Source organism: Sinocyclocheilus rhinocerous, unplaced genomic scaffold (assembly GCF_001515625.1).
Source record: "Sinocyclocheilus rhinocerous isolate Xijiao unplaced genomic scaffold, SAMN03320098_v1.1 scaffold837, whole genome shotgun sequence".
Taxonomy (NCBI): Eukaryota; Metazoa; Chordata; class Actinopteri; order Cypriniformes; family Cyprinidae; genus Sinocyclocheilus; species Sinocyclocheilus rhinocerous.
This window is the reverse complement of record NW_015650219.1, coordinates 864,189-878,112: the sequence shown is the minus strand read 5'-3', so window position 1 is coordinate 878,112 and position 13,924 is coordinate 864,189. Positions and strand designations below refer to the sequence as shown.

At 37.2% G+C, this 13,924-nt stretch overlaps 2 protein-coding genes across 2 annotated transcripts in view; one reads left to right on the top strand and one right to left on the bottom strand.

Annotated features, from left to right (window-relative positions):
• usp12b (ubiquitin specific peptidase 12b) overlaps positions 1–7,018 on the bottom strand; it is an 18,717-nt gene extending 11,699 nt beyond the window's left edge. The window contains exons 1-7 of the mRNA XM_016516561.1: positions 6,861–7,018; positions 5,148–5,228; positions 4,617–4,830; positions 3,273–3,538; positions 2,025–2,101; positions 1,839–1,922; positions 1,023–1,220 (exon numbers count right to left, since the gene is read on the bottom strand). Coding sequence (XP_016372047.1) covers positions 1,023–1,220; positions 1,839–1,922; positions 2,025–2,101; positions 3,273–3,538; positions 4,617–4,830; positions 5,148–5,228; positions 6,861–6,908 — 968 coding nt within the window. The 5' untranslated portion in view covers positions 6,909–7,018. The remainder of the gene's footprint in view (positions 1–1,022; positions 1,221–1,838; positions 1,923–2,024; positions 2,102–3,272; positions 3,539–4,616; positions 4,831–5,147; positions 5,229–6,860) is intronic.
• Positions 7,019–9,908: 2,890 nt separating this feature from the next.
• Positions 9,909–13,596, top strand: LOC107711561 (ras-like protein family member 11A-like). The gene is made up of 4 exons (XM_016516549.1): positions 9,909–10,382; positions 10,712–10,768; positions 10,984–11,066; positions 12,254–13,596. The coding sequence occupies exons 1-4, from the start codon at positions 10,232–10,234 to the stop codon at positions 12,722–12,724; spliced, it is 762 nt and encodes a 253-aa protein (XP_016372035.1). The 5' UTR covers positions 9,909–10,231; the 3' UTR covers positions 12,725–13,596.
• The last annotated feature ends 328 nt before the right edge of the window (positions 13,597–13,924 follow it).

Here is a 13,924-nt window from a genome sequence, read left to right as displayed (position 1 = left end):
AGAGAAATATAACGTTGCGAGTCAGTAGCCTGTCCAATCTATTTTACTAATAAAAGTTTCCGTGCTGTGCTGTCGTGTGCAATAATGTGTGTGCGTGCGTCTATGAAAGCAGCGTAGCCTACTGCATATAGTTTTAGTTTAGCTATAAACGCGAGCCCGAACCCGAAGCTATTCATTAAACATTAACCCGAACCCGAACCGAAACCCGGAAGTATTTCGGGACCCGTCGGGCTCGGGTCGGGTAGCAGACCTCTAGTGTGTGTGTGTTTCTCAGAACAGATTTGGAGAAATCTCATCAATGAATCCTCTGCAGTGAATGGGTGCCACCAGAAGGAGAGACCGAGCAGCTGATAAAAGCAGCACAATAATCTACATGACTCTATCAATTAACGTCTTGTTAAGTGGAAAACTGTGTGTTTGTAATAAACAAATTCATCAAGATTTTATTAATTTCAAACTGTTGCTTCTGGCAAAATTATGAGTACTCTATCAATGATACTGCATTCTCCGGTGAAATAAGTAATCTTGTCTGAATCAGGAGAGAAGTATGCACAAATCAAGAAACATTTACAAGCGAAAACAGTCTAAAACAGTTCTAAACAAATATGTTGGTGGATTTTGATGTGAGAGGACAACAAGGGATGTACTTTTTCACTGGATGAAGTGTTATTATGGATTATGGACTGGTATTATGACCAGAAGTGATGGTTTAATAAAACGCCTGAATGCTGGATTTGTTTCTTACAAACATGTAGCTTTTCAGTTCATAGAGTCATGTGGATTACTTGAGGATTATTGTGATGCTTTTATCAGCTGTTTGGTCTCTTATTCTGACAGCATTCATTCACTGCAGAGGATCCACTGGTGAGCAAGTGATGCAATGCTAAATTTCTCCAAATCTGTTCTGATGAAGAAACAAACTCATCTACATATTGGATGGCCTGAAGAGGAGTACACTTTCAGCAAATTTTCATTTTTGGGTGGACCACTCCTTTAAATTGACTGTTACGTCAGAAACCTACCTCCCACAGTGCACCACTACAGCCACCAGGTCGTACAATCGATCAGGGTTGGTAGCATCACCAGAGGTGTTAAAGAGCCTCAGCTCCAGAGGGAAGACTACACGATAAGAGAGCTTGGTGTAGCGATGAAGCTGGTCCATATACTTAAAGCGCTTTAGGTGCAGGGCCAGGATCATGGGTAATTTCTTCACCCGCATCCTGTAAGGAAGAGAGACAGGATCAATTTTAACTTGAAATTCCATCTCTATTCTCAGACTGCACTTTATTGGCCAACTTCCTGAGCAACTGTAATTGTTAAATGCTCCATGATTAAAATCTCTCCCTACAGCCACCAGGTCGTACAATCGATCAGGGTTGGTAGCATCGCCAGAGGTGTTAAAGAGCCTCAGCTCCAGAGGGAAGACTACACGATAAGAGAGCTTGGTGTAGCGATGAAGCTGGTCCATATACTTAAAGCGCTTTAGGTGCAGGGCCAGGATCATGGGTAATTTCTTCACCCGCATCCTGTAAGGAAGAGAGACAGGATCAATTTTAACTTGAAATTCCATCTCTATTCTCAGACTGCACTTTATGGCCAACTTCCTGAGCAACTGTAATTGTTAAATGCTCCATGATTAAAATCTCTCTCTCGCAAAGAACCAACACACTAATGCATTGAGTACAACACCCAAGATGCATTCAGGAAGGAAGGAAATACTACATAGACAGGGGCGGTGCATATGCAGCAGCCTTACATTAGTTGAAGTGAATATCACAGCAAATGAGCCACTGGAACAAGAGTAATTTCAGCCATGCCAGTCTGTTGGAACTACATACCTTTTCTGAGCCTCCTGTTTACTTCTGCATTGCTCACAGTAGTACTTGCATTCACTACATAAGGTCTCTGTGTTGCTGAATCCCCTGTCAGTGCAGAGACAACACGTTATCTTTCCACATTAATAAACATTAAACAAAGAATTTTCACCAATGGGACATTTTTTCCAATTATGTTTGTGGCTTTACCTAAGACAGTGTGTGATGGAGGTATTCTGCTCCACGTCCACTGAAAGGTCTAGGAAGTCTTCATCTTTACTGCTCACCTGGGACGAAAGAGGACATGATTACCCGTCATACATTCTAAGACTACATATTATGCAAGACTATATATTATCAAAATCAGCTAGTTGGTGGCTTGTCTGAACGACTGGTCGGTTGTAAGGAATCCCTGGAGAAATATGCTGATGTGTTTCATAATACATAGTGTTTCCAAAAACAGCCAGACCTTGTCCCGAATGCAACCTTAAGCCCTTGTTGTCCTCCTCTGTGTCTACTCTACTCTTCAATGATGTAATATCACAGAGACTGTAGAGTAGCAGCATGCAGTGGAAAATGCATCAACTCAGCAAATCAGTATATCAAGGGTGTGTGATGGCAGGAAAAAGGGCACCCATGAGCACCCTTCAGAATCATCAAATGAAAAACATGGACATTTCCATTTCTGAGTTTGGGTTGCTTATAACATGCATTTGGAAACACAACATGTGCCAACCTCAAACTTGCTATGAGAAGCACTTATAAACCAGCTGTTGTCAACACAAGAGACGCTTGAAGGGCTCTCTACGGTTATCCACCAAATAAAAGCTTGATGGTTTAACGTTTAAAAAAGGAGAAATGAACACAGCCATAAATATTAGTATTGTATTTTTACAGTTATTATAGATATCTATAATATTATTATATTACAATATTATGTAACAATATAAATATAAATGTAAATTTATTATTACATTATATAATTTTTTATACTTTCTTTAAAAGTTGTCAGATATTACAATACTAATATTTCATTCTTTAATATTGTATTTAGTAGTAGTAATAATCATCATCATCATCTTAGTGTATATATATATATATATATAATAATTTTAGTCATATTAATATATAGATCACAAAATGTTGGGCCTAATTGTGCAGCCCTACTAACAATCGCAGCAAACCTGAAGCTTTGTATTAAAATTACTATTAAACACACACATACATCTCAGTTCAGCGAGGAGTGTTATCATCATATTCCACAATCCAAACATTTAACAGAGTTCTTTGTGCTGTGGCACACTGTTGAAAACTATCACATCCATACAATCCCCCAGATGCCGATTAGTCAAAAGTAAAGTGACGAAAACATGGTCACAACTACTCATCCCATATCTCAATAATGAAAGCCAGAGCCCTTTAGGGTACATATGACTCACTCTACCTCCTCTGACTCACCGCTTCACAGTTCAGGCACCGTGTCTCATTGGTCAGTGTGCCTTGGAAGATCTCGTGCACCCAGGTCTGCTGGGTCTTTTCCTCCGTTTCACCCTCTCCTGTGCTGCTACCGCTTCCACCTCCTCCTCCGCTTCCACCATTCTGTACTACCTTTCCATTCTGTTGTCTCTCCTGGCTCTTTTCCTCCTGTAGCAGATCTGCAATGGTGTTGAGCAAGTAGTTGAGGAATTCGTGTGCGTCTTGCTGCATGTAGTTGTCAAACAGCTCTGCAGGTAAAATAAAAGGAAGCGTTGATAGCATTAGGTAGCTGCAAGTCTAATATATAAATAGTAGAAATGAACAGTGTGAAAATGATTTAATCATTTAATAGCTGTGCATTTCAATCACGTGTACAGTGTTAACTGCATAGCTATTCAGCAGTGCAGCTGAATCTACTGCACCATGGTAAAAGAAATTACATTTTATGTCAGTTCTGAATTTGCAGTCAAAGCAAAATTATACAACAATAAATTGTGTTGTCTTTGCTGGCTGCATGAACAGTGTATTCCGGTTCATGATAAATGACTCTTATGAGCTGCTCTGTTATCGTTTTAATCATCCTAACAACTGTAATAACTGAATCCATTAGATCAGTTACTATATTACGATTAAACTCACTTTTTGACTAGCAAAACATAACTTCACATCTTGACTCGAAATGGACTACCTGTTCAAGCAGCTACACATTCATCTCATACAGATCTAATAAATGGCATTTAAAACGGAATATTGTGAAATATTATTACAATTTCAAAACTGTTTTCTATTTGAATATTATTCATGTGATGACAAAGCTGAATTTTCAGCAGCCATTACTCCAGTCTTCAGTGTCACATGATTCTTTAGAAATCATTCTCATATGCTGATTTGGAAACATTTCTTATTATTACCAAAGTTGAAAACTGTTGTGCTGCTTAATATTTTTGTGGAAACCAACATTTTTTTAAGAATAGAAAGTTCAAAAGAACATTGGAAATCTTTTGTAACATTATAAATGTCTTTACTGTCACTTTTGATCAAATTTAAGGCATCTTTGCTAAATAAAAGTATTAATAAAAAACAAATACTGATACCAAACTTTTGGTAGTTTATCTAGACAATCAATATACAATAGCATATCCACGTTTACATTCAGAATGTTTACAAATATATCAGAACAGCATATTACCTCCTTAGCAACATCTTCACATATCATTTTACAGATCTCCGGGCGGGCACCTGCATAATATTCCCACTAACCCACATCAACTGGCATCTTGTCAGTCAGTCAAATCCTTTACTGTAGGACCTGGGATCTTTTCTCACCATTTTCCTTCCTCAGCCTGGAGATGAACTTCTTTGGTGGAATGACTCCCACTTTCTTCTTCTGAGTTGCAATGCTGTTGAACAGGTCAGCCAAGCAGGTGAGCAGGCTCTCTTTACGTCGCGGCTGGATCTTATAGGCCAGGACTTTCTCCCGGAAGGGCCGGCAAAAGTACAGTGCCTGCAGCACTGAGTTACAGTAGCAGGTGTTGCCAAACTGAGTGACCAGATTGTGATTGAACAAAGAACAGATTAAAGATTGATGAAGGACATGTGATGACATACATGTGCATATAGTATGTGTCATATCTGCAATTAATGTCTCTGTGAAGGAAAGCAAACCATTGTTGGATATATGGAGTGGATTTATTATTATACTTTGTTGCCTTTTATACATGCTTGCCAAATCTGCTATTAAGTGATGGCACAAGCACATTACATAAAAACAGGTGCTTTAAAATGTAAAAGTAATACGGCAAAGTCATCTTCTATTTATAGCACATTCACTGACAAAAACAATAAATGTAAACTTACATTGACCAGCCCAAAGTAGTGTTCATTAACAGGGAACTGTTCCGGTCCAATCTCCTTTTCCAAAGCAGAGGCATTGGCGCCCTATAGGGAACAGCCACAATGGTTATCTTTGCTCATGGGGTCTCAAAAAAATACAAGTGAACACCCTGGACCTATTGGAGACTAACAGGAACATCCTGTTTGTGAAGAATGATGCCAGGCTTGGAATTAACAGGATGCAGTTGCTGGGCAATTGAACCCACTTTGTTTCACCAGGGAAGAACATCAAGGAAGAGCTGTAAGTGGTATCAGTATCTGAAGCATAATGCATGAGTTCTCAGAAGTTAAAAGGCCTAAGTCTGTGATTGTCAAGCTTTTGGACCCAAAAGACACCGCCACCGTCTAACACCTTATTCAAAGACCCCCTTCCCCAAATATAGGATGAGTTATTTCTGGCATTTCTGCTGTGTTTATGGTAAAGCTACTTATTTTAATAACAGAAACTGGGAGTATACAAAATTTAAATTAACCATGATTAAGAAATTTCAAAAACTGTGTGATCATCAATAGGAACAACACTTATTGAGAGGGGAAAAGAAATATGATTGCAGTTTACAACTTGATTTTATGTGTGTGTGTGTGTGTGTGTGTGTGTTTTCTTTTAGCATTTTAATTTAGTTTAGAGTGGTCATTTTAAATATTCTGTTTCTGGAAGGATGAATCACCAAAGGGAACTGATTCATCATGATTTCGGTAATCTGTGGGAAAATGTAACTAAATATACAAATTCACATATAATGTCAACCCAATACTTGATGAACCTTGATCCCATGCCACAATGTACCAATAACTTTTACTCAATTTATGAAAAGTAATTTTGATATAACTCTTTTACACAGTACATACTGGCACCCTGAGGTGACTAAGCTAAATCAACAAGATAACCTTAACTCTATAACTTGCTTATCAGTGACTGCTGGTAAATAAAGAAATCGGCACATAAATATCTTGCTATCGAAAGGGTTTACTGATTGATACGAGCTAAATCTCAAACTCAAACTAGAAATCGTTCAATAACAGAACTCCCAGTAGTTACCCATATAACTAAAATTTTAATTTCTAATAATATTATGTACACAGCAAATACTCAATTTTATGTTCGTTGTAAGTCTGATCTACAGTGAATGTTCTCGTGTAAACCCTTTTAGCACTACAAAGACACCGAGCTCATTAAATCAGTTTTTAGTCGTGTCCTTCAAATAACGTTAAAACAACAACAACAGTAGCAGCAGCAGGAGGAACTGTAGTCCCGTGCATGACCTCGCCTGTTACCCCGTCCATCCTTCCTCTTTACAAAACACTGGTAAACATATCGAAAAGTATCCCCATGCCAGATATCATCTGACGGTAAATAAAGCTGAGCCGTCCGGCTAATCAAACATGGACATTATGTGTGTCGATCGCTAATACGCTAGGCTATACATTTTACCCTTGAGCAGAATAGCAAATTATCTGACAAAAATGCTTTTAAGTCCGTTTAACCACATCTCCAAACTTCTACTGCGTCTATAAACACAGACAGAGAGGTGTGCAAACTTTTTGTGGCTGTGCTGCCATGTCATGACGCGGTTGTTTATCTGGTAGCTGTTGAGCTAGCACTGTTAGCAGGCTAATCCAAACACAGGTTAGACGCAGTGGACGGGGCAACTCTCACTTATGCGAGGAAAAACTCACCATCGTACAAATCGAGGCGATCTTTCGGACTGTCATCAGTATTTCCATCCGTCTTCCGCCATATTGGACCGAACCCCTATTTAAAACTGTGACAGCCGCACGGGCTGAAGTTCCGGTGAATCCTTCAGTCGGTCCAGCTCGCAGCGGAATGAGGGAGTGTCGCCTAGCAGCTGCGCAGTACACAACATTACGAAACCTACTATGGCCAAGACTTCTGTTCACATGAACTTTTTTTAAACATGGTTCACAAATACTGGGGAATTTAGCATAGAATTTACAAAGCACAGAATAGAATAGAAAAGAAAGGATATGCAAATGTCACCGTAAGCGTCAATTAGGAAAATATTTTAAGGGACAATTAAAAAAAAATTATTTCACATATCTTGTTTACATTTTTTTAAACAGTTTGTTACAGCATATTTTGTAATAATTTATATTGTCTATATTATGTTTCTTATCAGTGTAATGTCTATGGTATTAGAACTGCGAGTCTTACAACTGGTATATTTGCATTTGTAAATACTGAAAAAATGACATTCACTACATTTAAAAACATTCAACATTATTTATCATTCATATGATTTCCTAAAATTACATGTCTTGTAAATGTAACATCCCCTGAACAATAAATAGCCTAAAATGATATCGAATTAGTGCGGATAATCGTGAGAAAATAATATCTGAAGGAACCTGATAAAGATCTATTTTTACTTGTTTTGAAAACAAATAAGTTTTGCATCAGTAACTATGATAATTCCGATGTATGATATTAAATAAAAAAAGTGGCATTTTAAATAAGAATATAATTTAATTATTTTATTTCACCTCAGAAAAGCATAGTGAACCAATTGGATATAAAGGCAGACAACGGTGAATTATGGATACTATTTGTAAAAAGCATACATGCCCTATAGTAATAGCCCCGCCTTACATTCTTTTGATGTTTTGATATTTTATGGCGAAGGCTTACCCTATGAATATTAATTAGGTAATACTGACGTTGTTTGGTAACCTTCCTATCAATGGGCCTATTTAATATTCATGAACCAAGACTTCTACATAGTAAGATTCTTATACATCCGCCCTTCTTCTTCTTTGGTTTCTCGACTTATCCTTTAACGACCGCAGAGTCATGTATACACTCCGGACGCACTATGTTGCTTTTGACCGATGTTTTATAGATTAGTGGGAGCCTGGACAGGGAGGAGAACACGACATTGAGACGACCTTAGAGGTCACACTGGCGCTCGGCTATTTCCGTGCTGTCTTTTCATCCACAAGCGCGCGCGCGCCTAGCAGCTGCGCAGTACACAACATTACGAAACCTACTATGGCCAAGACTTCTGTTCACATGAACTTTTTTTAAACATGGTTCACAAATACTGGGGAATTTAGCATAGAATTTACAAAGCACAGAATAGAATAGAGAAGAAAGGATATGCAAATGTCACCGTAAGCGTCAATTAGGAAAATATTTTAAGGGACAATTAAAAAAAAATTCTTTCACATATCTTGTTTACATTTTTTAAAACATTTTGTTACAGCATATTTTGTAATAATTTATATTGTCTATATTATGTTTCTTATCAGTGTAATGTCTATGGTATTAGAACTGCGAGTCTTACAACTGGTATATTTGCATTTGTAAATACTGAAAAAATGACATTCACTACATTTAAAAACATTCAACATTATTTATCATTCATATGATTTCCTAAAATTACATGTCTTGTAAATGTAACATCCCCTGAACAATAAATAGCCTAAAATGATATCGAATTAGTGCGGATAATCGTGAGAAAATAATATCTGAAGGAACCTGATAAAGATCTATTTTTACTTGTTTTGAAAACAAATAAGTTTTGCATCAGTAACTATGATAATTCCGATGTATGATATTAAATAAAAAAAGTGGCATTTTAAATAAGAATATAATTTAATTATTTTATTTCACCTCAGAAAAGCATAGTGAACCAATTGGATATAAAGGCAGACAACGGTGAATTATGGATACTATTTGTAAAAAGCATACATGCCCTATAGTAATAGCCCCGCCTTACATTCTTTTGATGTTTTGATATTTTATGGCGAAGGCTTACCCTATGAATATTAATTAGGTAATACTGACGTTGTTTGGTAACCTTCCTATCAATGGGCCTATTTAATATTCATGAACCAAGACTTCTACATAGTAAGATTCTTATACATCCGCCCTTCTTCTTCTTTGGTTTCTCGACTTATCCTTTAACGACCGCAGAGTCATGTATACACTCCGGACGCACTATGTTGCTTTTGACCGATGTTTTATAGATTAGTGGGAGCCTGGACAGGGAGGAGAACACGACATTGAGACGACCTTAGAGGTCACACTGGCGCTCGGCTATTTCCGTGCTGTCTTTTCATCCACAAGCGCGCGCGCGCACACACACACACACACACACACACACAAACCAGAACAACTCACTACAAACATGACTGCTAAATGACTAAATAAATAAATAAATACAAATATGAACTCAGGTGCACAGCTGTTTGAAATAATGTTTTCTATCTTGATTTTACAATGTAAAATTCTACAGGATGAAATATATATTTATATATATATATATAAACGAAGTAAAAACTAAGTTTTCTAATATAATCACTAAATCTAAAGAGGCTACTACGTCGTTATCGTTTAGTGTAAAGGTTGTAGGCCTATTTGCGTGTGAGGAAACAGCTGCTGTGCTTTCTTTTACTATCGACACTTTACGATAGTGCTTCGAAGAAAAGCATTAAAATAGCTAACACTAATTAAAAAGTAATTTAACAATACACTCATTCTTTTATAGCACGCTTATTAATATATAAATGCACTATCAATGCATAAACATTCAGTCAAACGTGAACTTTTATGAATATACATTTAATACACACATTTAAGCATATCACATTTAATCTTACAGGCCTAAATTAATCTGGGTCTGAGTGAGCCACGCTAGTTTACTCACGCCCCTTCGCTTGTCCGTTTTTTTGTTTTTTTTAGCTGAAGGCGCAGTTGCGGTCTGTGGAAAGAGATCTGGCGATCAGGAACTGCTGGTGGTGAACGGTTCAATTCTACTTTGCTAGACTACATTAGTTACTTCATTAGAGGGCCGGTATGCAGAATTAACATTGATGTCGTGCAGAAGTGGATACAGCGCTTTAGGGTGCATTGGATTGCATTTATTAAAACAGTCTATGAAGACCTCTGTCTGGCAAACGTGGATAACAGAAGGCTTATTGCGTTATGAGGAGGACACCTAACGTGTGGAGCGGGCTCATATAGCGCGAGAAAGCGGAGGAAAAGAGATGCATTTCTACACAGCCGAATAATAGTTATAGCTTTCTAAATGCGTCTTCTTATCGAGCAGCCAAGAACAATGAGCAGCGGCTCTAGCAACTTTCTGCTAGTTCCTATACCGGAGTATCCTGTACTAGACTGCGTGCCAAACAAAAACGTCAAAATAGTTGTTCTTGGGGCAAGCAATGTCGGAAAAACAGGTAAATATATCAAACAATGTGGATTTTAATATGCACAAGTAATAGCCAACTAATTTTACTTTATGCCATCATATTTTTATTTCATAGTAACTTATTCTAATGGCACTTTGGTGATTTAATATTTATACAGTTTATTCTGTTTAAAGTCATTAATAAATAAATGGTACGCATGTTTCTAATCCTGAAAAATGATGATGTTGGGGATATTTAAGCTAGTTTAACGCCAGGGTGCGACATACACTGGAACACTGCAAAGTTGTGTACGAGCTGTGTGACATTGCTTATGCCTTTATGCTGATACAAAGTTTCCATTTGGTTTCAATTTTCAGCTCTGATTGTAAGATTTCTTACTAAAAGATTCATAGGAGACTATGAAGCCAACACAGGTAAACATTATAATGAAACAATGCTACTATACTATGATCATATGCTGAACTGTAAAAATGTTTTCATCATGACATTTTTGTTTCAGTCCGTTGGTTACAATCATTTCTGCCATGAATCGTAATAGATTTATGAGACTTTCAGCATTTTACACTGAAAATACACTGACGTTTATCATTTTAGTGAGTGGATTTTTTTTTTTTTTCAACAATTCTAGGAGCCTTGTATTCAAGGAAGATTCATTTGGATGGGGAGCAAGTTTCTTTACAAGTGCAGGACACTCCATGTGTCTCACTGCAGGTACCTCCAAATCACATTCCTAATACTTCCTTCCATCTTTCAGCTAAACATCCATCACAAGTAGTGTGCCCATGGTCTATTATCACAGTCATTTAGATCACTCAGTCATTGCCTTGGGATTCCTGCTTCAGATGAACTGTGGGGAATATTAGTTCAAACATTTGGCCAGTAAACAAAGTATGCAGCGCAGGGGAGATAAAGAGGGTGTGTTCAGGCATAAGCTCATTAGTCTGACTCATGTGGACTGAAGGGCTCTCTTCAACTGAATGAATCTGATCCTGGCTCAAGCGTAGTGTACTGTATATATAGGTGTCATAATGACTGAGAATTTACTTTGTCGTTGTTATGTTAGAACTTACTTATTGGTAGTCAGCCCTATTATTGTTAAAAACCTATTAAGCATATTATATTTGCAGCAATCATTAAAATAATATTATAGCTAATATTTCCTTTACAGTAAAATGATCAGTTCATTTCCAAAATAATGTAATTATACACACGCACACACTACTGGTCAAACACTTGGAATCATTACGATATTTGAACATTTTTGAAAGAAGACTTATGCTCACCAAGGCTGGATTTATTTGGTTAAATAATACAGTAATATTGTGAAATATTATTACAATTTAAAATAACTGTCTTCTATTTTACTATATTTTAAAATGTAAATTATTCCTGTGTTGGCAAAGCTGAATTTTTAGCAGCCATTACTCATCCTTCAGAAATCGTTGGTGCTCAGAAATGATTTGGTGCTCAAGAAACACTTCAAACATTTCTTGTTATTATTATCAGTGTTGAAGACAGTTTTTGCTACTTAAAATTTTTGTGGATACATTGATACACTATTATTCAAAAATAAATACTTTTACTCAGCAAGGACACATTCAACTGATCGAAAGTGACAGTACAGACATTTTACAAAAGATTTCAGTTTCAAATAAATGCTGTTCATTTGAACTTCCTATTTGTCAAAGAATCTTGAATTTTTTTTAATCACAGTTCCACAAAATATTAAGCAGCAACAACGGTTTTCAACATTGATAATAAAATATTTGTTGTTTACCAAATCAGCATATTTCTTACAGAATTTGGTGTAGAATCAATTTTCACCCAGAAATTGCTAGTAAATTTCATAAACATTGTTATATAAAATTGGAATAAAAACACCAGTTTTCTCATTCCAGGATGACGCAGAGGGTCTTTACTGTCAAGAGCAGATCAACCGCTCCATTTACTGGGCAGATGGTTATGTGCTCGTCTTCTCCATCAATGACCTCAACAGCTACCGTACCATCCAGCCTCTCTACCAACATGTGCGGCGAATCCATCCCAGCGGCAACATCCCTGTTATCATCGTGGGAAACAAGAACGACCTGCTGCGTGCCCGGCAGGTCCCGGATCACGAGGGTAAGGCGCTGGCTGATGAATTGGGAGGGCCCTACTTTGAGGCTTCGGCCAGGGAAAACCATGAGAGCGTCCAGGCTGCTTTTCTGTTCTTATGTCAAGAGGTAAGCCGAGCGCTGGGAGGAGCAAATGGGGAGAAGAGAAAAGGTGGACTACACCTTGCCAGGCCAAAGAGCCCGAACATGCGAGAGCTGAAGAGAAGGTTCCGGCAAGTGTTGTCATCCAAGGTCAAGTCAGCAACTGCACTATGATGACGACGATGATGATATGATTGACGAATGTGACTGTATAGGATTCAGAAAGTGTTAACAAATTGCTGTTGCGTAAGTGATTGTGAAACACGAGGCAAAACATTGAAACTCGTAGAAGATGAGCAGCGAGATCACTGCACTCTGAATGAACTGTAACATGGGACTCCTGGCACTGAACTTCTAATGGTTTTAAGGCCAAAAAGTCTGTTTTTGTTTAATCTTTTAGCTGCTATTATGCAAATGTTTCCTGGTTTTCCAGGATTATAATTAATTTCTCAAATTCATTTGTTTAATAATGAATTTCTTTCATTTATAAATGAGGATTGTAAATGAATTTCCTCTTTTAATGTGAAGCGAGGATAAAAAGATAATTTTTGACCAAGGCCATTTATTACGTATATTGAAAGTAGCAAAATAAAACAAACATATTGAAGGGCCATTTATTGCACACATTAGATTACTGCAGTCTATTCCTAAGATTCTCATGTGACTGGAGCAGTTTTACAAAATGTTATTCTAGGATTATCCCAAATTTTCCTGACGTTGAGAGAGATAATCCAGCTATGTTGTTTATAATCATGGGAGGAAGAGGTTGTTGACTGGTGGTTCCCATGACCTTTGACCTACTTACACTGTGTCAAGTATTTGAGTAGTATGGAGGTTCGTAGAGGTTCTCCTTCGCTTGTTTCTTCCAGATGTCCCATTCGCCCACTCAAATGGACGTTTGTTTACGGAAAGTGACAGCATGTCCATTTCCTTATACTATGACAAAGTAAAGGAATGGTAAAATAAACGGTATATGCTGTGGTGATTTGATTTCTTTCTCAACAAGCCTTCAGGCTCTCTCTCTTTGTCTCCCTCTTGTTTTACATAAATCAACAATATTTTCAAATGCTTTCTTGTGTCAAAATCTCCATTTAATTTCAATGGAAATGTTCTCATATTATTCTCAAATCGTTGCAAACTAGAGAACTCGTTGGTTGATTGGCAGTGTTCCAAGTCCGATTAACCATTACAAGATTAAATGTGCATATCTAATTCAGCTGTGGGTGTCTCTGAGAACTAAATGTTCCACAATAATAGTATATTCAAAAGTATTTCTGATCAAGAAATGTTTTAAAAGAACTTAAATGTTAGTATAAACATTGTATTGTAAGTCTCACATTTGCACTGTAAAATGGAACTAGTTTAAATAACAGT

Coding starts and splice junctions, on each gene's coding strand:
- LOC107711561 (XM_016516549.1), top strand. CDS start 10,232: ATGCGTCTTCTTATCGAGCAGCCAAGAACAATGAGCAGCGGCTCTAGC. Junction 10,383..10,711: donor AAGCAATGTCGGAAAAACAG/GTAAATATATCA, acceptor TTCAATTTTCAG/CTCTGATTGTAAGATTTCTT. Junction 11,067..12,253: donor CTCCATGTGTCTCACTGCAG/GTACCTCCAAAT, acceptor TTCTCATTCCAG/GATGACGCAGAGGGTCTTTA.